We start from the raw sequence: 25,657 nt of genomic DNA, 5'->3' as shown, positions 1-25,657 counted from the left end.
ACCTTCGTCTCTTCACCATCCTCCTGGGATTTTTTCACCTCACTTGTTTTTTAATTGATTGATTAATTAATTAACTAATTAAAGTAATCTCTGCACCCGGTGAGCAAGAGTCTCATGCTCTACTGACTGCGCCTCCCAGGCGCCCCCCGCCCCCCCGCCACGTTTTTTGAATCATCCCGTCTTCTGTATTTCTTATCTTCCTTTCTTGGTTTACTCTCTCCTGTTTTGGTGGAGCTCACCTCCCAGGAGCTTCTGGAAAAGGGGAGGTAGTTCTTTGGAGACCTTACATGTCAGAAAACATCTTTATTTTACTCTCATACTTAATTGATAGTTCGGAGGAGCATAGAATTTTATGTTGGAAATTGGTTTCCTTCAGAATTTTGAAGACTGTTCCATTGTTGTCTTGTTTCCAGTGCTGCCTTTGAGAAGTTTGAAGGCATTTGATTTCTGATCCTTTAGTATATGTTTTATATCTTCCCCTCTGAAACTTCTACTCTGTCCTCAATGTTCTGGACTTTCGCAGTCATTTGCCATGGTATATGTCTGTCCTTATCCATTGTGCTGGGCAAGGGTCAGAAAACTTTTTCTTTAAAAGGTCACGTAGTAAATACTTTGGTTTTTGTGGTCCATATATGATCTCTACCACATCTTCTTCCTTTTCCCCCACCCCTTTAAAAGTGTAAAAGCCATTCTTAGCTTAAGGTCTGTACAAAAACAGACTGCAGACTGAATTTGGCCCGCAGGCCATAGTTTGCTGACCCCTGTGCTAGACATTCAGTGGGCGTTTCCACCTGGCAACTTATGCCATTTATTACTGGGAACATTTTAAAAATAATTTCACAGGGGCACCTGGGTGGCTTAGTTGGTTAAGCATCCAATTCTTGGTTTCAGCTCAGGTTGTGATCTCAGGGTCGTGAGATCGAGCCCTGAGTTGGGCTCTGTGCTCAGTGTGGAGTCTGCTGAAGATTCTCTCTCCCTCTCGCTCTGTTCCTCCCCACCCTGCTCTCTCTCTCCTTCTCTAAAATAAAATAAATAAATAAAATCTTTTAAAAAAAATTTCACAATGATTTCCTCTCCTGAGTTTTCTTTTTATGGAATTAGTACTCTTGAGATGCAGAACCTCTTGGACTGGTCCTCCAATTTTCTTATCTTTTCAATTATTTACCTCTTTGATTCTGCTGTGTTTTCTAGATTTCCTCATCTTTATCTTCCAACCCTTCTATTTAATTTTAAATTTCTGCTGTCATGTTCTTTAAAAATTTCTAATAGCTCGTTTTAATTTTTTTATAGCCTCTTATTGTTTCATGGATGTGGTATCTTCCTATATGTCTCTTTAAAAATAAATAAACAAATAAAAATTATCTGCATAATTATTTCCTCCAGTTTTTTTTTTTTTTAAAGATTTTATTTATTTATTTGACAGAGAGGCAGCGAGAGAGGGAACACAGGCAGGGGGAGTGGGAGAGGGAGAAGCAGGCTTCCCACTTAGCAGGGAGCCCGATGCAGGGCTCGATCCCAGAACGCTGGGATCATGACCTGAGCTGAAGGCAGACGCTTAACGACTGAGCACCGGGGATGCCCCAGTATTTGCTCCAGGTTTCGATGTTGTTTTGGTCTCTATTTTCCATGTAGGAACTTTCTTTAGATGGGTGGCAAACCCTATCTGGCTGCTTGTGATTGAGATGAGAGACTTAAATGTTTATTGGGGCTCTGACCTTGAGGATGGGGCTGAATTAGGTGGGCTCTTTGTTGGGAAATCCCCAATGTCAGTGTCTTTAGATTTTTCTTCTTGGGCTTCATTCCCCGGAGAAGTCTGTCTCCTGCTTGAGAGATAAAGGTCTGGCTATCAGAATTCTGGGAGCTGAGTGGATGAAGAGGGCCAGAGATATGGAGGGTAGCTCTCAACAGTCTGTACACATGGTCATTTAGTCCCTCTGTTTTCAGTATTAGACTCAGGCTCTGAGCTGTGCCTTGAGTCTCATGGTCCAGGGACCCTGTACACTCTACATACTCTGGAAAGGAAACTTTCAGTGTTCTGCTATGCTGGGAGAAGGACAGTCATGCAGTGATGGGAAGTGGTAGAAGGAATCTAGGATATAACTGTTTCCCAAACACCTTTCTACCAACATGCCCTATACTCGCCACCCCTCCACCCCCCCGACACACACACATTCTTTTAAGTTCCAGGGGTACCTGGTGCATCCAGTTCCTAAAACTGTTGATATGCCTTGGTTGGTTTTCCGTGTTCCCTACTGCTGGCTTAGGATTCCACTTCAGATGGGTTCAGCTTCCTAGGCTTGCTAAGTCACTTACCACAAATCTACTGTAGAAAATAAGACTTTATCATTTATAAGAACTGCATTCTAGGAAGGAAGGAGAGGAGTGGCCAGCGACCAGAAGCTAGGGACCACCACACCCTAGATTCTTAATATAACAAAATGACTGGCTCTTTGGGCCGCTTCCCCCCCCCCCCCCGCCCTTTCTTGCCAACAACAAACCAACTCTCAGTTGTAGTAAGCAGCAGCGTCTTTTCTATAGTGTGTGGAAGCCTGGCTAGAGGAAAGCACCCAGCCTGTGTATTCGGTGAAAGTGCAAACTCAGCTGCTTCTGGATTTTCAGTCTTTCTCCCCAGAGCTCCACCTTCTTCCCCGTGCTTGATCCTGGGCCCAAACCCCTGGAGGATGTTTTCTTTTCCGGGTATATAATTGTAACCAGTTACATGGATTTGGGAAAAGGAAGCAGCCTTCCTGGAATTAGACCTTTTTATGTGCTGGGGGCTGAGAGTGGTGGTGAGGGGGGAGCATTTACTCCTTCTGGAGGCTTCCCTGAGGCTTTTGTCTTCTGGCAGTTTGATGCCTCTACAGTAGCTGAATTGTTGGTTCCAGAAGGAGCTTGAGCTTATGGCCTTGCCATGCTGTGTAAGATTAAATATTTTTTCACATCTCAGACCTGATGACCTGAAGCAGGTTAAATCTTAGAACAGAACAGATTGGGCCAGTGAGAATCTTGGACTTGAAAATAAGATGATTCCTACCACCACTGTCACAAGTCACTTATCTCTCTTGGGTTCCATGTAATGGACTGGATCAGGGTTTCTCAACCTTAGCACTATTGGCGTTTGGGCTCTATGAGCCTGTGTTGTAGGATGTTTGGCAGCATCCCTGGCTCCTCCCCACTAGATGCCATAGCGTCCTGCAGCCGTGGCCACCAAAAATGTCTCCAGACATTGCTCAGTGCCCCTGGGGGGGCATCCTCACTCCTCTACTAAAAACCCCTGGGCTAGATCTTTTGTCTGCTCTGGGTTTCTGGGATTATATGAAACATCCCATTCTTTCTCCCTCTTTCCAAAGTATATTTTCTCTAATCCTTAGTCCTTACTGGGAGAAAACTCGCACTTAAGTCAGGAAATGTGATTTGAAGCCCTGAAATTCTACACTTACAAATTTAAGATACTGGCCACATCTTATGTTCCTGCCAAGATCAAGCTAGATACCTGTTCTAGGTCCTTGCAGTTCAAGGAGGAATTACTGCAGGCATCATAGTCTGTACTAGGAGGAGGACAAGCTGTTTTTTGTTTTTTAAGATTTATTTATTTGAGAGAAAGAGTCAGGGAGGGGTAGAGGGAGAGAAGCTTTAGCCGACTCCGAGTTCAGCATGGAGCCTGACGTGGGGCTCAGTCTCATGACCTTGAGATCAGGACCTGAGCTGAAACCAAGAGTCAGACGCTTAACTGACTGTCACCCAGGTGTTCTGAGGACAAGCTTTTTGCAGAAAAACAAATACAGGCTGGCAGACCAAAGGGGACATTAACAGATGAGGTCTGCTGCTGTTGGTGATGTATATGGGCAGTGTGTTTGCTCCCTCCCTCCCATCCTCTCTCTCTCTTTCTCTTTCTTTTTTCCTTCCTTTTTTTCTTTAGCCAATGCAAAATGCTTCCCAAATAACTGCATGATAGTATCACTGTCTCGTATAAAAATAGCCCTCGTTCTTGAGTCCTTTTAAAAATGTCTTATTCAGTAGTGCTTACAAGCTAATCGTAGTGCTGTCTGTCCTAGAATATTAATCTCCATTTCACCATTTGGTGTCTTTGGTCTTTTTATGCAGAACATTAATGCAACTAAATAGTATTTACTACTATAAGCTGTTGATTTTAAGAAGATAGGAATTGTTTCAGTTTCCATTTTTAATTGATTTTTCTATTTGTGTGTATTTGGTGATTTCACATCTCCTTTAATCCAAGGATATTATGTGGAAAGCTACCTTAGGAAGAAGATGCTTCTTTGGAGCTGAGGTGGGGTGACTGCATCTAAAGTGCTACCGGGAGCTCCTGTTTCTAATCTCGTTTTGTCCTTACTTTGAGATTTCCTTTCTACTAATCAAAATTCCAAGGTCTGTGAGGCTTTGCTTTAGAGACTCTCTAGCTCCTTAACCTTTTGGCTCTAAACCTTAGGAAGCGGAGTGGGGACAATTAGATGGAAAATGAGAATCTTCTGTAAAAGAGACAGTGAACAGTCCTTGCTGCAACTCCATGTGGCATCTTTATGGGCCTGAGGTTAGGATTTGGGCTCTTGGACGTCAGGCATTTATTTATCATGCTCTCCTCTCAGATGCTGGCCGCAGCCCAAGTGTTGGATGTCATGACGTTGGGCACTGGAGTCTTATGTAATCTGTGGGTGTGCTTGCAAGGGCAATGTGATCAAGTTATTGTTCACCAGCCTCTGAATGTTCTAAAGCTTGTGATCGCTCCAGCAGTCGGCCTCTCCCTTCCCTCCCACTCCCCACTCCCTAAAAAGCTAACCTAAACAGAACATTCCCAGGTTAGGCAGTTGTCATTGAACAGTTACAGGGAGCAGCACCTCATCCTTGCCCTGTGGCTGATGATTTGTGATCTCTATTTTAGTCTCTCACTTTCACAAAGTACAGTTCAGACACAAAATTATATTAAATTATAATTTTAGGTAATGTTTTATAGGAGTGAGCCGGGGTGCCTCTCTTCAGATGAAGACACTCTGGAACAATTCCATATTAAGCAAAATGGCATTTGTTTTTTGAGTTTGAAATGTTCATCTAAAATTCTCTGATGACTTTTTTTTTTTTTTAAGATTTATTTATTTACTTGTGGAGGGAGCTTACCTATGGGAGAGGCGGGGGGAGGGGGGTGGGGAGGAGCAGAGGGAGAGAGACATTCCAAGCAGACTCCACGCTGAGCTCAGAGCCCAGTACGGGGCTTAGTCTCAAGACTCTGAGATCACGACCTGAGCAGAAGCCAAGACTCTGTCACCTAACCAACTGTGCCACCCAGGTGCCCTTTTCTGATGACTACACACACACACACACACACACACATATGTATATATATTTAAGATTTTATTTATTTCAGATGGGGTGGGGGCACAAGCAGGGGTGCAGAGGGAGAAGGAGAAGCAGACTCCCCGCTGAGCAGGGAGCCCGATGTGGGGTTCAATCCCAAGACCCCAGGATCATGACCTGAGCCGAAGGCAGACACTTAACCAACTGAGCCGCCCCTGATTGTGCTTTTTCTTTAATATGAGGTTTTGAAAGTATTTTGGCTAGGTTGTGATTATCTCAGACACTGGTTAAAAATTAATTGAGAAATGCTAAGATGGCAGAAACTCTGGATTTGAGCATTTGTATCTGTACATTCACATAATACCCACACTCCTCACTGCATTTGAGTGAGGAGAGTTATGGGAAGAACATTTCTAGATCTTTCTGGCTTGCAAACTTGGGGCTAGCCAGAAACTATAGCCATAGTTTACCCGTCATGTTCCTCAAGAATAAAGAGTTCTCTCTCCCCAGCAGTCCCTGGGAAAGAGTCCCTGAGACTGCTTTTCTCTGGCAGTCATCTTTGAACGGGGAGTTCTGAATCTTGGGGGATGTCAGGGAGTGGCGGCCCTGGGAGGGGGTGTGTAGGTGGTTGCAGCGAGCTACTGGGTGGAGTCACCTCACTCGGTCATGAGATACACTAGGAACAGAAGCGCTCATTTCACTCCCAGCAAGCTCTACTCAGTTATGCCACTCGGGGATTCATTCATTCTACAGGCATTTGCTAGATCATTATTTTATGCTGGATGCCAGAGATAGGGTGGGAGTTGAGGGTTCAGGGATGGGAGGGAGTTGTCATGTTTGAAGGTGAATGAATGAGGCTTAGTGTTCCAGGAGCAAAATACTATGTGTGACTTGTGGAGTCCTCAGTAAGGAGTTACTGCTTTAAAGACCAGGTGAGACTCCGGGGCGACCTCTCAGAGTGCATCCTGACCCATTCTTTTCCTCACTGAGCTTGCTGGGTCTCCCCATAATTGCTTTCTCTTTGTTCCTGGACTCTACCACTTTTTTTTTTTTTTTAAGATTTTATTTATTTATTTGACGGAGAGAGAGACAGCCAGCGAGAGAGGGAACTCAAGCAGGGAGAGTAGGAGAGGAAGGAGCAGGCTCCCAGGGGAGGAGCCTGATGTGGGGCTCGATCCCAGAACGCCGGGATCACACCCTGAGCCGAAGGCAGACGCTTAACAGTCGACTGGGCCACCCAGGCGCCCCAAGGACTCTACCACTCTTGATCCTGACTTGAGGATTTTGCACCTGCTCTTCCTGTGCCTAGAAAACTCTTCCCCCTGGAACAACACAGTGTTTGTCCTCCTTGTCACCTCCTCAGAGGACCTTCTCTCAAACCCCCATCACATTCTTGTTGATTAACCTTTTTAATTTCCTTTGAGCACATGTCACTCTCTAGAATGATCTTGTTTACCTCCTTGTGTTTATTGGCTGTCTCTGCCTTCCATATTTGGTGTAAGCACCTTAAGAGCAGGAATCTTGTTTAGCTTGTTCACTGTGGTCTTTGCAATGTCGGGAAGGAGTTCTGACATACAGCAGGTGTTCAGTAAGTCATCAGTATCGAGTGGATGAAAGAATCTGTATGCAGAGAAACAAACTGGAGAACAGGAAACGTCACAAACTCCATGGCGGAGCAGTAAGAAACCAATTGGAAATCACTGGCTCCTTCCATCTTAGGGAGGTCAAATACCACTTGAAATAGATGGTGATGGTGAAATCAACAGTGGTAGGTACTGAGCTGAGTGCGCTACACACATGAACTCATTTAATCTCCACACTAACTCTATGGGGCATGTGTGGTCATCCCATTTTGTAGATGGGAAAACTGACACAGAGATTTAATAAGTTGCCCAAGGTTACAGCTGGTAAGTGGAGGATCTGGCTCCAAAAGCCATCTGAATCAGTTAGCTTTACCATGTCAAGGTGATCATAGAAATGAAACAGAAAAGCACACCCAGCTTCAGTTTCAAAGTCCAGTCCATGCTAGAGCCCAAGAGACTGTGTGTATAGTGGGAAGCGCATTTGAATGGGGATCCAGAGACCCATATCTGCTCACTCTGGAATGACCATTTAATGGCCTTGCGCACTCCGGATGGCTCTGTTTTGCAAGGGGTTTATCTCAATCCCAAAATGAGGGACCTAGACTCTGGTCTTAAATGATCTCTAAGGTTCTTTCCAACATAAGGGCTCTTAAGCACCAAAGAAGGAGAATCATGGAAAGTTATTGAACGTTCCCAGGCCTCAGCCAAGGAGCCATGAGTGTACATGCATACATTCCCATATACACTTGTATATGCATGAAAAGGCTCTGTAAGGGTGCCTGCTAGACTTTTTCGTGGTTGTTTCCCCTCAAGAGTGGGAGTAAGGAGGAACATTTCATTTTGTATTTATACATCTATTTGAATTTTTCAACAAAAATGTGCTACTTCTATACTATGAAGAACTACATGAAGACAAACCGGTAAATGCTTTGTTACTAGGTTACCAGTAGTCTGTGTATAAATAGATATTTCTAAGGGAAGATATATTTTTTTTAAGATTGTATTTATTTATTTGAGAGAGAGAGAGAGCACGCGCAAGCACAAGCAGGGGGAAAGGCAGAGGGAGAGAGAAAGGAAGAAGTTCCACTGAGCAGGGAGCCCCATGTGGGGGCTCGATCCCAGGACTCTGGGATCATGACCTGAGCTGAAGGCAGCCATTTAACTGACTGAACCACCCAGGCGCCCCCTAGGGAAGACCTTGACAGGACTTGGAAGTCATGTTTCCAAGTATTTGAACCATTTTCTCATGTGTTGTTTAGCCCTAAACTCATTCCACCTGGCAGGTCCCGTTGTTTAACAAGGAGACCCTCCAGCCCAGAGCAAGACAAAGAGACGTGTGGTTTCCATCTTCAGGTATTTGAAGTGCTGCCAGGGAAAGAGGAATAGACTTGTCGTTGCTTCAGAGCAGAATTGCCTGGGTAGAGTCTAGAGGGGGGAGTCGCAGCCCAGAATGCAGTGGTAAGTAGCAGAGCTGTCCTCCTGGTTGCCCGGTAAAAGTGCTCTTGGTTCTTATGTATTTATTTTGTATCTGGCAGCTTCATAAGGGTTTTAATGTGATTCCCATGATTGCTGCAGGCCGATATTCCTTACCAATTTCATACACCATTTTGTGTTCTTGTCTAAGCGAATTTTCAGAAAGTTAAGTAATAGCAATTTAAAAATACAGTCCTATGCGTCTGTGTTGGGCCCCCACGTGTGCTTCGGTTTTAATGCATCTCTTCCGAGATAAACAAAGGTCTCTCTCTCTCTCTCTCTCCTCAGAAGGGGTAGAAGGAATCTTCTGTTCAATTTTAGATTTACATTTAAGATTTATATTGTCTACATTGACACATTTGTGCCTTTAGTTCAAAACGTATTACATGTGTGTTGGAGGTCAGAGAAGCTTTGAAGTTTTGGGCGAAATACCTGTAGAGATTGCTATCTAATATTTTTGTGATTATTTAAAAGCTGTATTTTCAATATGTATTTCTTCTTAATAGGTTTTTACATTATAGCAAAAATCTTGATTGGTGGAAGTGATGTGTCATAATTTTCATAAGGAAGTAATTCCTTGTCTGTACGAATAACGTATTTTATAGTGACAGACAGTCGGTGCTCTTGTGGAGTGCCAGGCCCTGACTAAGCGTTGTACCTCTTTAATCTTTATAACCGGTCATTAGAGTATTATAATTTTAATTTTGCAGATAAGAAAACTAACGCTTAAAACATTTAATTTTTTTTTAAAGATTTTATTTATTTATTTGAGAAAGAGAGAGCAGGGGCAGGGGCAGAGGGAGCAGCACACTCGCCACCGAGCAGGGAGCCCAATGCGAGCAGGGAGCCCAATGCGGGGCTTGATCCCAGCACCCTGGGATCATGAAGGCAGATGCTTAACTGACTGAGCCATCCAGGTGCCCCAGATGTATCTGTCATGGGTATTGTTAGATGCTTAACTGACTGAGCCACCCAGGTGCCCCAGGCTTTTAAAACATTTTAAACTTGCCCAAGTTCACACCGTTAGCAAATGCCTGAACCTGGATTTTCCCTGGTCTGACTTTTTTTTTTTTTTTAAATCATGAGGGATGGGGGTGACCTTTGCTTGAGTGACTAGCTTTATATTCAAGAGGGCGTCTTTTAGAAGAACTGCCCACTATTAAGCCAGAACGACTCTGGAAATTTCCCTGCGCTTTGGATTGGTAAAGAGGAGGGCATTTGTGGCCTGAGTTTAGACTTCCTTAAATCTCTTTGTAGAATGGAGGCACTTTTCCTTCAGATGATGCACCTGGTCTGGACAGAGCATTAGCATATTTGAATCCCCCACTTAAGGGGGGATTTTAAGGACTTTGGTGATGCTCACATTTCTCCCAAGCTTCCAGCCCGTCTAATATTAGTCGTGCTATTTCAGATGTTTTGGTGTGCCATGGGCTTAGGTGTCCTGACACACAGCACTGTGAAAGACAGTCCTGGGTGCCGGGGCTGTCAGGGCAGGGCTTCACAAGGGGGGAAGGGTTTGCAGCTATCCCTAGAGCCTGTGCTTTAGGACTGCACTTGGTATATTGGGTGCATGTGGAGATGTCCCAGATAATCTTAGCTACCTGCTGTTTTTCTCAGGGCGTGGGCGGAATTGTGGAATTTGGGAGTCACCCAGGACCTAGAGCATGTGGCTGAGAGGGAACCTTCTTGTTTACCTCCTCGTGCATGAGGGAAGCAGAGTCCACCAGGGCTGTGGTCCTCGTGATTATGGGGAAGTTGAAGCTGCCCTGGTGTCTAGCTGGGTGGTGGGGTGGACGTTTTGGCTGTTTATACACACAGTTTGGTGGGCAGAGATAAGACTGCTGGCTGGACCGGCCTCAGAAGGCTTTGTTTCTTTCCACACAAAGAGGCCTTACAAGAGAGATGAAGTGTGATTGCCGGGGATTATTTGTGGGGAAGTAGCCCCAGCTACTTGATTCTTAATGCTAAAATGGGCTCTAATCCTTGTTTCCTTTTCGGTATTGGATTAGAAAAATGTAGGGCAGCATTAGAATTGGCTGTTAACAATACCCATGACAGATGCATCTCCCGAGAATTTTGGAATGGGAGTACCTAGACAGGAAGGGTTGAAGTCCAAATTTTTACCTCCAGCTACCTGCTCTCCATCTCCCCTCAGATGTCTCTCAGCCACCTCAATCTTAATTAAAAACACCAAAAACCTCTTGGTATTCTCCTACAAGTCAGTTCTTCCTCTAAATCTTTTCTCTCTATATCTCCAAATGTCTTTACATCAATTTCTTTGCTTGAGCCAAAAACGCAGGAGTTATCTATGTCTCTTCCCCACGCCCTGGCTTCCACATCCAATTCAGCAGCCAGACCTGTTGGTTTTACTTCCAAAATATGTATCAAGTCCATCCACTACTCACTATGACCCCTGCCACCAATCATGCTGATTTTTTATTTTCCTGATTGCAGAGGCCTCCTAGCTCTACGCCCTGCTTCTGGTCTCATCCCTTCCAGTCTCCCCTCTACGGCACATCAGATCATGTCCCTGCCTTCAGTGGCATTCCAGTGCCTTTCAGATAAAATCATACTCCTTATCAAGGCCCGAAATGATCTGGCCTCCAACTCACCTTATAATGATCGCCAGTTCCAAGAAGATGTCAAACTCTTTTTCCAGCCCACGCCTTTGTGCCCGCTCCTAATCCTTTCCAGCCTTCGCATGGCTGGCATCTTCCTTAGGAGGTTCACTTCCTCAGAGAGGCCGTAGCTGGTCCTCCCGTTAAGGTAGCCGTCCACACCTTTTTTTTTTTTTTCCCCCTGTCATAACCTTTGTTTATTCACCTTGGAGAGCACTTATGAGAAGCCGAGATTGCACTTGATTCAACGTCTGCTCCCTCCACTAGGCCGTAAGCTCTGTGGGAGCTCTGCCATGTTTTCTGTGTTTCATTCCTGGTGCCTGGTCCACTGACTGGTAAACAGTGGTTACTCAGCAAATGTTATCGAATGAGAGAGTGGATGAGTGAATAGATATGTTACCGTATCATTATTTCTAGTGAGTACATTGTATTCCATTATATTAACATAACCCAGTTGACTTAAGCGCTGCCCTATCATTGGATGTATTTGTTCCCAGTTTTTCACCACACTGAAATATGGGAAGTAATCTAAATGGCTATTGTGAAAGTGGTTGACTAAACTAGGGACTGCTATGCAGGCATTTAAAATCAGGAAGCATTTTTATTAACATGGGGAAAATGAGCTTATTCATGAAAAAAGCATAATACAAAATTACATATACAGCATGATCTTAACTATGTAGAGTTGCATGGAGAAAGCTAGCAGGAAATAAACTAAAATGTTAATTATGTACTTCACGTTGGCAGGATTACAGGTGATTTTTCTTTTTGATTTTTTTTATGTATACAAGTAGTATGTGATATTTTCTTTATACTTTTTTGTGTTTTCCATGCTTACTGCAGTGTGTAGTTTTTTTATAATCAAATAAAATGTTCTTAAAGATTTTTTAAAAAAAGACTTTATTTATTTATTTGACAGAGAGAGCACAAGCAGGGGGTAGTGGCAGAGGGAGAGGGAGAAGCAGGCTCCTAGGAAGCCCGACACATCCCAGGACACTGATCCCAGAACCCTGGGATCCTGCCCTGAGCCCAAAGCAGATGCTTAACCGACTGAGCCACCCAGGCGCCCCAGAGTTCTTAAAGATTTTAGGAAACTTATGACACATCAGATGATTGAACATGATCAAAAGCAGAATTCAGAAGCATACTCTAGAGAATGACCTAAATGTTTGAGACACACTTGCTGACGGCAGCTGCTCACCTTTGAGTCTTTCCAGGCCTTTGTATCACCTGGATTTAGAAAGAGTGGCAAAAGTTTTATTTCCTGTGAAGACTCCATGGCTGGTAGACCTGTGTGTGCTGTGTCATTTCTAGCAACTGTGGCTTACCAAAATGGTGATTTTGGGGGAGAGCATCCCACAGATGTGCTCAGGGTTAGAAAGACATCACAACTGCCCTTCACATCTGTTTTTGGAGCTTGAGGGGGCTCATGTGGCCTGAGGTATTGTCATAGCCTCTTACCCACTTAATTTTGAGATTTAGATAATCTCAAAAAACCCGAGATCCTGTGGGGAGTCCGTGAGCAAATCTGTCTTCATAATAAGACTAAGATGTTATTTGCCTTCTTCACTCTTATTCTCTCACAAGTACACAGTAGAGTTTTCTAGATGCTGTATGATTCATAACAGATTGCAGAAGCAGATAGAACCCAGCTGTCTTATGAAGCTAAAGAGAGTTGCAGAAATGTTTTTTTAAAAAAGCCAATATTCTTACTAAAAGTTGTTTTATTGTAGAAAATATAATTACATTTAATTAAAATGCTATTTATGTTAACATAACATGTTAACATAACAGTGCTTCTTGTATGTATGTATTTATTTATTTATTTATTTATAAAGTAAGCTCTATGCCCAATGTGAGGCTTGAACTCATGTCCTGGAGATCAAGTGTCAGCATGCTCTACCGACTGAGCTAGCCAGGCACCCCTCTTGTTATTTTTTTTTTTTTCACCTTTTCAAGGTTCAAAGCTCAAGACCTGAGCTGAGATCAAAAGTGAGATGCTTAACCGACTGAACCACCCAGGCGCCCCTACTCTTATTATTTTAAGTGAATTAATGATCACTTAAAAAATTTCTCAGTCTAATTTTTTAAAGATTTTTTTAAAAAGATTTATTTATTTGAGAGAGAGACAGAGCATGAGCAGGGGGAGGGGCAGAGGGAGACAAGCGGACTCCCCGCTGACCAGGGAGCCTAACATTCGGCTTGATCCCAGGACCCTGAGATCTTGACCCAAGCCAAAATTATGAGTCAGATGCTTAACTGACTGAGCTACCCAGGTGGGTAGCTTGGGCTTGAACTCCCAACACCAAGATCAAGAGTTGCACACTCCAGCTGAGCCAGCCAGGTGCCCGTCTCAGTTTAATTTCTGATATGGTAAATATCAGTAGATGTTTACCCACTTAACAAACATTCTTTGCAGTCCTCAATTTTTAAGAGTGTAAAGAAGTCCTGAGACCAAAAAGTTTGAGAACCACCAAATTAAAGGAACAGGAAGAGGGGCAGCTGGCTGGCTCAGTCAGTAGAACATGCAATTCTTGATCTTAGGGTCATGAGTTCAAGCCCCACATTGGGTCTTGAGCTTACTTTAAAAAAAAAATTAAAAAAAAAAAAAGAATAAAGGAACAAAAGTTTGTGGTAATTTGATTATGGCTCAGTAAGCAGATTGGTTGAATTGCATGACAGAGAAAACAAAGTCTGTGGGGGGAAATGACCTAGTCTAATATAATAAGCAGGTGTTGAAAGTTGTTAACATTACATTAAATTTTCCTCCTTCCTTTCTTTTTCTCCTCTCTCCTTTTTTAGAGATCATGCATGATGTAATAAAGAAGGTAAAGAAGAAGGGGGAGTGGAAGGTAAGTAGAAGAGCACAATTAATGGTCTTAACAGGTGAGTTCATGTGGAAAATATAAGAAAATAGGGTTGGAGGAAAGGTATATAAATAGGAAATCAAGACTTTTGCTGTGTCCAGAAAGTACAAAAGAAGGTAATCCATTCTGCCTCATTTTATGCAGTCCTGGTAAGGAAATCTCTTGGTCATAAAGCTTCTCTTAAAGATCACCTGGTGGGACACTTTAGCAGTGGAACTTTTCTATTCAAACAAAATACTGCGTAGAACCTCTTCTATGAAGCAGAAGAAGGTGAAATCATTCTGCTTGCTATGGGAGAGAAAGAAGACCCTCCGGAGAACATCTCCAAGGAGCCCACACAGCAGTTTAGAAAGCCCTCGTCTGGTCCGGCCCCATTTATCTGTGACTGTATTATGACAAAGAAGGAAGCTTGTTTATTTATAGAACATTGAGAGCAATGCTGGAAGCAGTCCTTAAGGCAGGCAGATTGATTACGTCCTCACTTACCGGAGTGGGTGATACAAGTGGGAAAGCGTGCTGTCCTCCACTCAGAAAGTCACTTGGTTGTCTGGGGCCAGGAGAACACGCTGTTTTACTTGAACTTCCCCATGTGTCACTGGAGGGTTTATACCAATGATTCTTTCCCCTAAGTTGTCCCACAGTCAAGAGCCCATACATTTTCAAGTTCACTTGGTCCAGGAACAACTTTGCTGCGTGGATTTTGGTCTCCTCCTCAGCCTTGTGAGCTTCTGTTTTAGCCAGCACGTCCGTCCTCCTCTTTATCCGTGTCCTCCTCTTTCTCTCTTACCCTTCCCATCAGTAATAGACTTAAGGACTTGTGAATTTTAAACTAATCTTGAGGAAGTTGCCTCATAAAATGAAACTAATCGGCTCATAGAGCTTTCCGGTCCCCATGGTGTCTAGCTCCTGTTACCTCGGTGTATATCATTAAAGGGGAGGAGAAGTAGCCTTGTTTCAGCTAATGGCTTCCTTCTCTCCACTCTGGGCTGAATGGAGACAGGAGTGGTTCGCTGAAGAATTGCAGGTCTGAAGCTTTTAGACCAGGACTGGCGGGCGTGTTGTTGTTCTTCCAGTCTGGACTGAGATCGAGTATGCTCCAGACAACACGTGTGCTGGTACAGCCTCATGGTGTTGGCAGCAAAGTCCTCATCTTCCATGCCATATGTGTGGCACGGGTGTTCGTTCTCTTGTAAAATTAAAAAAAAAAAAAACTTATGCTCTGAAAAAGTAATCTCCAATATGGTTTTCTCTGAGTGTGGGTGCTGTAGATGACTTTTTTCTTTTTTTCTTTTTTTGCCTTTTTTATGAGTAGTCATTTTCTTCGTCATGGAAAAACTTTAATTTTTTAAGCTTATAAAATTAAGTCAGCAAGAACAAGTTCTAACTTCTAGAGGGTCAGGTTTGGGTGTGGCATGGGGGGGAAGGTAGCATGTATGTTAGCACACTTCTGGCCCATGGGAAGTATTTATAACAATATTCTGTTTTTCTGGGGCGCTTTTTGAAGTCTGACACAGTAAGCTGATGAGAGAATTGTAGCAAATCCCATGCAGGCCGTAAGCTGTTCTTCTTGCTTCCAGGTGCTGGTGGTCGATCAGCTGAGCATGAGGATGCTGTCCTCTTGCTGTAAGATGACGGACATCATGACCGAGGGGATAACAAGTGAGCACAGCTCTCTCTCTGCCCTTGAGTGAAACTCAGGCCTCTTTGTGGCAAGCTTTCCCCCTCCCTATTCGTTACTATCTCACTTGACCTCACATTCTTCCAACAACCTGGGTGGTCAGGCTGTAAGTTCTTGAGAGAGACCCAAGGCTTGTTCATCGCTAAATCCCTAGCACCCGATGCAGGACTAGACGATCATTAAATATCTGGTAAATGTGCCAAAAGGCAGGTTAAATCAAGGGGGAGAAGGCTGGCCACCAATAGAAACAGTGCACAAAAGACCTGAACAGGCACTTAACAAAGAAGAAAATCCCAATGGCCAAGAAATCCATGAAACGTTGCCCACTTACATTAGTTGGTTAAAACCAGAATGAGATCTTGCTATACACTCATCAAATTGGAATATTTAAATTCTGATAATGCCAAGTGACAGATAGGATGTAGAAAAATGGGAACTCCTGTATGACAGAGTGTCCATTGGTATAGTTACCTTGAAAAACACTGGCAGTATCTGGTAGAGTTGAAGGTGTATGTGCCCTATAAGCCAGACGGTTAGACGGTTGTCCTAGACAACTTCAGGCATGTGTGCCCAGAATGCACATGCAGGGATGTTCACGGAGCATTGTTCATAGTAGCCCCAAATTGGAAACAACCAAACATCCATCAAGAGTACAAGGGTTAAATAAATCATGGTAGAGTCACATAGCAGAATAGTATAGACAACGAAAATGAAGGAACTCTGGCTAACAAGCTCAACACATAATGTTGAGCCAAAGAAAGAAGATACAAAAGAGTACTTAGAGTGTGCTTTCATTTCTATAAAGTTCAAAACTAGCAGAACTAAGCTATGCTGTTGTTTAATGCAGGTGTATGTGGTAAAACCATGAAGAGAAGTGATCCCATTCCTTAGGACAGTGGTTCTCTCTGGAGGGAGGGAAGGGAGGGTATGCCAAGTGCACTTCTCTTAGTGCTGGCCAGTTCTGTTTCCCAACTGGGGAGGCCCTTATGCAGGTGTTTACTTTGTAATTATTTGTATGTTTATGTGTTATTCACTCTTTGGAATGCGTGTTATAATTTCACAACAAATAGGCTTTTTAAAAAAGGTAAGTCACTTGCTCAAGGTCCCTAGCCAGTGTCTCACACCTGAGACTAAGACTCAGACCTCTGGCTCCTGTCCTTGAGCTCTTATTCACATTGGTGTGTAGCCCTTGTCTTACTCAGGGGCTCCTTTCAAGAGGGATCCTGTGTTTTAATCTTTGAAACAGCATTCTCTTCTGAGCTTATCTCAGAAGATTGAAAAGCAATACCTTCTGAGCTCTTGTTTCAAACAAGGAAGTTAACCTTTGTTTTTCCTCTGAAAAAAATGTTGAGTGGAACATACCTGTTGCAATGTACTTCCTAATTTTTGTTCCCTGGAGACTTTATATGATTTGTGGCTTGCAGACTGTTGCTGGTCTTTGTCAAAATTACTACCAAACCACAATTATTGGAGGAAGAACTAGGAGGGTTGAGATTTCAATAACCTAAATGAATCTCATTCAAAGGTTTGTCCTTTATTCTAAGATTATGTCTTTCTTATTATTTTGGTGTTAAATGTTTTTAAATTGTGAAATTATGGTAATAATATATCATGGATTTTCTTATTAAATTCTATGTGAAATATATACTATGAATATGTATGTCATGATTTTGGGGGGGGTATAATCACACCTTGGATGTGAGTCCTTCATTTTTAAAAATACTTTTCCAAATCCAGTGTATCTGTCACCAGAAGCCTAGTCCTATAAATGAGAGTACATAGCTTTTACTGTGACTTCTTGTCATTCAGGGATCGAAGACTGGGTTTGCCCCTGTTTTGAGCTTACAAAGTTATTTTCTTCATTGAATTTTTTTTTTTTAAAAGATTCATTTATTTATTTTAGAGAGAGAGAGCTGGGGGAGGGGCAGAGGGGAAGGGAGAGAGACAATCCCAAACAGAATCCCTGTTGAGCGAGGAGCCCAACGCTGGGCTCCATCCCAGGACCCTGAGATCATAACCTGAGCTGAAATCAAGAGTCAGTTGTCACTCAACCGACTGAGCCACCCAGGCATCCCTCTTCATTGAATTTTTAAAGCTATTTTTTTCCTCTCTCAAAGCAAATATGCACAAAAGTTAAGGGGGGAAAGAGCCAAATGGAGCTAAGGAGCTTCTAATGAAGAAGCAGCAGCATCCTGGCCCACTCCCTTCTCCCTCAGGGTCTGCTCTTTCTTGGTTATCCTTTTGCAGTTTCTAGATAAATACTTAGACCGTTATCTTTGGATTCATTGATGGTAGATGTTATCTTTTAGCTCCCTGTGGTAGATGAGGGCTCAGCTCTCCCACTGCTGCACACAGACTTTTCCCAACTCCCAAAGGTGGGTTCTAAAAAAGGTTTTTGCTTGGCAGAATTGAAAAGTTAGCAATCCTATGTGAAACCCCCAAAACATTTTGGGGGAAGTATTGTTGGCCTATGAAATTCAGAAATCTGTAACTAGTGGTAGAGTAGATAATTGAAGGACTTTGGTATTTGAACATTATTTGGGGTAAAAAGTCTTTTTAAATGTTACAAGGTATCATCCTAAAGTGATGCTTTTTTTTTTAAATAAAGATTTTATTTATTTGATTGAGACACAGAGAGAGAAGGAACACAAGCAGGGGGAGGGGAGAGGGAGAAGCAGGCTTCCCGCCGAGCAGGGAGCCTGATGTGGGGCTCGATCCCAGGACCCTGGGATCATGAGCTGAACTGAAGGCAGATGCTTAACGACTGAGCCACCCGGGCGCCCCTGAAGTGATGCTTTTATTTGCTTAAATCCTCTGCATGAGAAGAATGGCACCAAGTGATTTTACTGTTCTCTCTGTACCAGAGGACAGTACAGCATAGATAGCACATCCTGAGCTTTATCAGGTGGCTGGAAAGATGAGGATTATCCCAGAAGCTCTTCTTTCCAGTTGAAGTAGCTGACATAACTGTAAAAGAAATAAGCAAACCAAATGCTTGTAGTTAACAAAATATAATGTTTAGTCTTTGAACTATTGGGAAGGACGGCACTGTATTGAGGGCATGTTTGGAATATCTTCACGTGATATACAGAAGAAAATGATAAAAACTATCCAACTGTTGATAAACAAACTCAACGTGCAAATTCTAAAGGAATTGGAATTATTTAGGACACATGAGAAAAAAACCAAAGAAGGGATAAAAGACTGTTTGTGACCGAATGAGGTTTTTTCCGTTTTTAATCACGAGATCAAGGAGTTTACTTAAACCGAAATGGGAAATATTTAGTGTGATAAAATTTCAGGTTTTCTAACCTCTTGAGCATTGTGAGGCAGTGGAATGTGGTAACTCCAAGGAGAAGGCAAATGATTCCCACCCCACGCCCTGGAGGTTTTCACCTGCAGCTGTCTGAAGGTGGTCTGTTTAGGTTGTTTTAGTTCTGTGACCCCTGGTTCTGTTTGCTTGCTGACCGTGAGCCGCTGTTTGTTTTCTAGTCGTGGAAGACATCAACAAGCGCAGAGAGCCACTCCCCAGCCTGGAGGCTGTGTATCTCATCACTCCGTCCGAGAAGGCAAGTCCCGCTCCCGGAAGAGCTTTGGCTAAGGTTGCACGTGCTGGCGTGGCATCTGTGGCGCAGAGTGTCTGACGTTTCTAGGTTAAGCGCGCATTTAACACACTGCTCTGATGAAGCGTGCAGTCCACAGACAGGGAAGGAGGGGTGCGGTGTGGAGCGAGAGTGCGTTAAGCTCTCTGAAACACCACCGCTGTCCAGAAGGCCAGGCCCGGGTCAGTCTAATTTCCCCCTCTTGCACTCCTTCTCTAGGGAGGAGATCCACTGTGTCTAATGAGTGACCCACCTTCAGAACTCTGGCATTTTATACTTTTGGGTCCGTTTCCTCCAGGTCGTGTATGTCCAGATTGTGTTGAAAATTACTTGTTGCAACATTTTGGGAGGTTGGTTCAAGTCAGTATCCAGACAAGATACACCTCCTTGCATTTGGTTGATAGTGTTCTTAGGTCTCTTCATCTGTATAAATTCCCTTCAGTTTTCCATTCCCTTTCTTTTCACTTTCGAAAACTGGTTTACATCTGAAGTTGCCAGAACTTCATCAGTATGAGTTTCCTGGAAGGTTTTGGACCAGTTTCCTCTTCTGTGAATATCTTCTTAGGAACCCAAGTTATAGTGGCTCCAAAGAACTGTGCTGTCTTCTGGAGTGAGCTAAGAAGGCTTTTGTTCATCTAAACTCTGAAACAATCCTAATTTTAAGTCTTCAGAATTCCATTATGGCCAAACATGAATTATACATAAAAAATCCCCTGCAATTTTGTACAAGCAGCTCAGATTTAACCCAGTTCAGATATAGTTCCCATTTTCTTCTTCAATTCCCTCTTTTTTTCCTCTCTACAGTCTGTCCACTCTCTCATCGGTGACTTTAAGGACCCACCAACCGCTAAGTACCGGGCTGCACACGTCTTCTTCACGGACTGTAAGTACTGCCGGCAGCTGCTACCCCTGTCCTTCCAGATTAGCGTTTCTGCACAGCAAGGCTGATCAATAGGGAAGAAATGGGTTGTTGCCATGTTTCCCCTGAGCTTTTATTTTCCCTTCAGAAGATAAATTGCATAAGAGACAAAAACACGCAAAGACAAACCTACTCGGTCATGCAGTCCTTCCTAATGAAAAATAGCACCTCTTCTAAGGACTAGGAGGTTTAATGCCGAGAAGAATTTTCCAATGCTAGCTTTGATATTTCACTGTATAGACTTCCAGGTATCACCATAAACTGTAGTGAATTTCCATCAGTTTTTCAACTAAGATTGTCCAGTCCGGCGGTGATGGTAGCAGACGGAAACTGCGTCATTGTCTTGGAGTTCACTTTCTTATTTTGTGGAGGTTTTGCGCATGGAGCCTAGTGCAGAATCATCTTGGTCAATATTTGTTAATAGCAAGGAGAGAGGAGTTGAGCTGGCTAGCTTAAAACTTCAGCAATAACAGTGCACCCACCGTTCTTCTCTTTAGGGAAAGCCCTACAGAGCTCACCACTGAGAAAATGGGAAAGGTTCTTGCAAAGAGTAATTGTATACTGTTCGAATATGCATAAAAAAGCAGAGAGGTGACATTAGTAATAATAAACCAAAAATGCATTTCTGAGAATGCGAAGCCATTTGTTTGGCCCCGGAGAGCCCCTGGCAGTCCCGGGTTCCCCACCAAGTGGGTCTCCCATGCAGCCGAGCTCCTTCGAGGGTCCCGGAGAAATGCCTGCACCGTCTTGCCGGTGGTTTTGTTTTTCCTCATTGCATTTTTCATAAACGTGTCAGATGTGGTGTCTGTTCCTATCACAGGCCTTTTCCTTATCCCTTCTTAATCTCCTGGGTTTTGTCCTTTCCTTGGTATCAGAAAGTAGTTTTTATTAGCTCGTTAACTCTCAATAGTCTTTTTTGCCATTTGCTTCTCTGTTACATATTGAAGGCCATTTAGGTGGTTTTACCCTTCCTTTTGTACCCTAGAGATAAGGGATAGTCTAGGATGGGACGAACTTTCTAGTTGCCTTCTTAAAATCCTAATAAAATAGAAAATCCCCCAGATGTGTGCAACTGTTGAAATGGACCTGCAAGTGGACGGGGAAACCCGCTGTCTTTTGTCCTTCTTGCAGCTTGTCCAGATGCCCTGTTTAATGAGCTGGTGAAATCTCGAGCAGCCAAAGTCATCAAAACTCTGACAGAAATCAACATTGCATTTCTCCCCTACGAGTCCCAGGTGAGCCTGAGTGGGGAGTGCGTAGAAAGTCTGCATCCTTGGGCAAGTCCTGACGGGAGTGCAGTAAGCAGAGTGGGGGAGGAAGACATCATAGTCTGAATTGTCAAATGACCTGCTGTAAGTGGGCATTGATGGAATGAAAACAGAGTTACTTACGCGTCTGCCCGAGGCCCTCATCTGACTCTCGGGTTATTTCTGACTTTTTTTTTTAAAGCCCTCACGCCTTTCTTTGTGTGCATTTCATCCTTGCTCATAGTGTTCACTCCTACTGGCTGACTCCTTGAATAACCAAAGGTAGCCAGTCCTACAAGAGCAGGGAAGGAGAGCAGGGGAAGGGATCAGACGACAGCCATCTGCTGCACAGGAGACTGGATTGTGCAGAGATCACCTCCCTCACGCTCTGCTGGGGGAGCAGATGGTAGCCTTTGTCAGTGGCTGTTAACACTTCCGATGCCGGAGCACGGCGGCAAACCTCTTCCCTTGGGGAAAAACTAAGTTGTTAAGCCAGTAAAGGTGACGCTGATTGTGAGAGAGCGTACAAAATTTGTATCTTCGTTTTGTAAGACTGGTTAACGTGTCTTCTCCCAGCAAACAAGAAACAAAACTAACAGAACACTTAGGCATTTTATAAAAGTTGACCGTGGCTTACGGCATCTTTATAGATCAGCTTCTAGACGTCAGAGAGTGACCTGTTCTTGGGTAAGGAGGGATGGAGAACATACAGTGTGAACATCTAAAGACAGCGTCTTTCCCTTAGCACTGAACGTCAAGCCTGTTTCCAGCTTGAAGGCAGGAATTTTTTTTCTCTGTGTGAGCCTACCTGGATTAAACAAAACACAACTTTAACATATTCAATCAGATTGCATTTCATATATTTTTAAAAAGTAATAAACTTTTTTTTAAAACGCAGGTTTTCTAGAAGATCAGGGTAGTTTACATAAGTGAGATTCTGAGAAAATACTGATAGCTGATAGACTAGGTCATTTGAGAGGAAATTTTAAACTTCTAGAATAAAACAACATATTACTAAGGATAAGAAATTATTAAATCCATAAAAAAGCTCCTTTATTTGCCCCCAGTCACAGATGATTTCCAGTCTGTCCCTTAATTATAAAAACTAAACTTAGAATGGCCTAGAAGGTTTTACACTAACCTCCTCTCCTGTTCTTCTGGCCTCCTCATTGTTCATCAGACACTCTGAACACATGCCTGCCCCGGGGCCTTGGCACTAGCTCTTACCTCCACGTGGAAGTCTCCTGCTGGTGAGAAACGCCTCACCTTGCTCGTACATCACCTTCTCAAGGAAGCCTGCTGTCCTCCCTCCCTGCGGCCCTCCAGGCATTCTTTTCCCCGCTCTGTTGTGTTCTCACACGCTTAAACCCGTTTCTCACATATCATATAGTTTACTTTTCGTTGTGCTTATTGTTTCTGGTTATGTTATTCTCGCGTAGGATTGCGCATTCCTCGAAGACCGTCGTGTTTTGGTCACTGATAGTTCCCAAGTGTTTAGCACAATGCCTGGCCCGCAGCAGACACCCAGCCCGTATTTGTAGAATAAATGAAAACATGTTCCATAGACTCACTCCAAGGTTGGAGAAAACTCCCAACAGCTCACCATTTTGGATGCAAACATGATATACATTATAAAATTTTTTTTCTTATTTCTTTTCCTTCTCAGGTGTATTCCTTGGATTCCGCGGACTCTTTCCAGAGCTTCTACAGTCCCCACAAGGCTCAGATGAAGAATCCTATACTGGAGCGCCTGGCAGAGCAGATTGCAACTCTGTGTGCCACCCTGAAGGAGTACCCGGCTGTGCGGTATCGGGGGTAAGGCCGCACGCCAGTCTGCCTTCAGTGGCCTCCCATGTGTCCACCGGGCGAGGAGCTTCCTTTCATCTTGAGGTTCCTCTGGCAGTTGTCTCAAGAGGGTCAAGATTTGAGTATCTTGCATTTATAATCGTTCTTCCAACGTTTTTGATATTCTCTAAATTTTATTGTAAAAGGTAATAATGCATCCAGAAAAGAGCAGGAAATATATATATTCAGTTAACGAACAGCTAAATGTGAACCCCGTATAACCACAACCCAGGCTTCCTGTAGTTTTTTAGCTCTTTCTAACCTTTTAAAACAAATACTGTCTTTGTAAAAGGTGTTCCAGAGTAAGATAAAATACAAGGATAATTCTCCAAAGGACATATTCCCAGATTTTATAAAGTCATTCACTTATTACTTATCTGCTGTGTGCTAAGTGCTGGGGAGACAGTCCTTATCTTGAAGACACAGGCCCTGCACGTAGAAGCCTGTGATCTGTGAAGGGTAGGTAACATGCACACCAACCCACATGTGCGTAAGCTGTGCGCACCAAAACTACAGGCCCTGCCAGACCAGTGCCTGAGGACAGGACAAGCCAAGGGCCTGGGCAAGTTGGCTCTCCCATTGGGATGAACGGAAGTTTGAAGTTGGGAAAACAAAGGGTAAATTTGAGGAGGATTGGCATTCTGGCACAGTGTCTGTGGAGGGCTGTGGAGCAACTTAGTAGAGCAACTCTGAAGCCATTCTTGGGGGCCCTGGAGGCCAGGCTTGGGATTTTGTCGCTCAGTGGTTACCAGTGGGGACCTCTGGGGGGGATTTGCACGGGGGAGTGAGTGCAGCGCGTTGGGAGTGAGAGCAGTGGTGAGGCAGGGAGACCCAGAGGGGTGGCCGCTGCAGGGGGAATGAAGGGCCTGAACTGGTGGTGCCGAGGATCATCGTGGCAGCCTCTCCGTACTGACACCTTGTCTGCTGGAATGTGCAGCCGTGGAAAAACCCCTCCCTCTGTTATTGGTATTCGCTGACAAAAGCCCGGTGGAAATTAAGAAATGGGGGTCTCGGCCATATCTCCTGACGGGGTGGGGGGAGCTCGGAGTTCATTTGTGGGGGAAGCGGGACTGGGAACGGAGCTGCTTCAGCACTGAGCCTGGCCAGGTGACAGGCAGCAGCTACACACTCTATACCGTCAGGAGGAGCCCTGGGAAGTGCTGTCAGGCCTGGCCAAGAGGAGAGGTCCACTGGGTCTCACTTATATCGTTCTGGCTCTGGCAGCAGGAATATCACCTGCCAACAACACAGAACAAGACCCAAGGGGATTTGAATTGAGGAAAGTGAGAATTGGGTGGGTGAGGCTCAGACAACCTGGTCACGGAGGAGGGTGGATGGCCAGGAACCTCTGCTGAAGTGTGCTTGCTTTTCTGAAGCCAGTTGGGAAGACTACCTCTGTATCCATTTGGATTTTTTTTTTAAAGGGACTAGAAAATCATTTATGTTCCAGGCACTGGGTGAAGTATTTTATTTGTCATTTTTAATCATATATGTAATACGTGAATATATCCTCAGCGTAGAAGAACAATACAGGTGAAGCTCATCTCCCCTGAGCCTCCTGCACTTCCTGCCTTCCACCCTCCGGGCAGTCAGTGCATGGCCGGTTCACCCTGTGTCACTCCTCCTTTGTCAGGGAATACAAGGACAATGCTTTGCTGGCTCAGCTAATCCAAGACAAGCTCGATGCCTACAAAGCCGATGACCCAACAATGGGCGAGGTAAGTCTGGACTTGGTCCGCGTGGCTCTCTCACCAAGTGACCACAGTTTTGTATGGCAGCCCTGGGGACAGCTCGGTTCTGTTGCTTACAGAGTGTGCATGGGTGCCACTGTTCCTGCCTGTTGGCCTCCAGTGAGATGCTTGAGCCCTTGGGTGGGGGGGATCAGATTCCGCTCAGTGTAGTCAGGGTGCCCCATCTGTTTCTGTTTGCTGGGACTTTCCCAGTGTTAGCACTGAAAGTCCTACGTCCTGGGAACCCCCTCAATAGTACAATATCAAAACCAGAAAATTGATGTTGGCACAATCTCCAGCCCTTAATCACATCGGACTAGTTTGTACGTGTGCTCGCATGTGTGGATGGTTCTGTGCGATTTCATCACATGTGGAGATTCATATAGCCCCCACTACAATCAGGACAGAACTATTCTATCACTATCATAATTTTCAAACTGAAAGTCCCGGGTCCTGGGAACCCCCTCGGTCCCAGGCAGACTAGATAGTGGGTCACGCTATTTATAAGCAAACCCAGGCGGTGCTCCTTCATAAGCTCACTTTGGACGCCAGTCACAGTTTTGGATCTACTTTAAAGGACCCTTGTTAGGAAATAGACGCATTGGATTTTGCACGGTGTTTACTGGTATTCCTGTCAAGCAGCAAATGGACTGGTCAGTGCTATTTTAGTAGGTTTTATCTCCGAGGTCACTTCCCGGGGCTGCTTTTACAGGAGGGGCAGCTGCGCCAGTGGGAGAGACTGGAGTTGTATGGGTGGCTTGTGAAAGCCTTCCCTGTGTCTGTCC

The 25,657-nt window shown here is 44.1% G+C and overlaps 1 protein-coding gene across 5 annotated transcripts in view; it reads left to right on the top strand.

Moving 5' to 3' along the window:
- The window catches only part of STXBP1 (syntaxin binding protein 1), a 65,392-nt gene that overhangs the window by 16,264 nt on the left and 23,471 nt on the right, over positions 1-25,657 (top strand). For all 5 annotated transcript variants that reach the window (XM_045770985.2, XM_087869354.1, XM_087869351.1 and 2 more), the window contains exons 2-8: positions 13,787-13,836; positions 15,429-15,510; positions 19,022-19,098; positions 19,936-20,014; positions 21,182-21,285; positions 22,964-23,112; positions 24,776-24,860. In XM_045770985.2, coding sequence (XP_045626941.1) covers positions 13,787-13,836; positions 15,429-15,510; positions 19,022-19,098; positions 19,936-20,014; positions 21,182-21,285; positions 22,964-23,112; positions 24,776-24,860 — 626 coding nt within the window. The remainder of the gene's footprint in view (positions 1-13,786; positions 13,837-15,428; positions 15,511-19,021; positions 19,099-19,935; positions 20,015-21,181; positions 21,286-22,963; positions 23,113-24,775; positions 24,861-25,657) is intronic.

Source organism: Ursus americanus, chromosome 18 (assembly GCF_024610735.1).
Source record: "Ursus americanus isolate L20-20 chromosome 18, mUrsAme1.1.p, whole genome shotgun sequence".
NCBI lineage: Eukaryota > Metazoa > Chordata > Mammalia > Carnivora > Ursidae > Ursus > Ursus americanus.
Note: the sequence above shows the minus strand (reverse complement) of the source record. Positions and strands in the feature narration are given on the sequence as shown.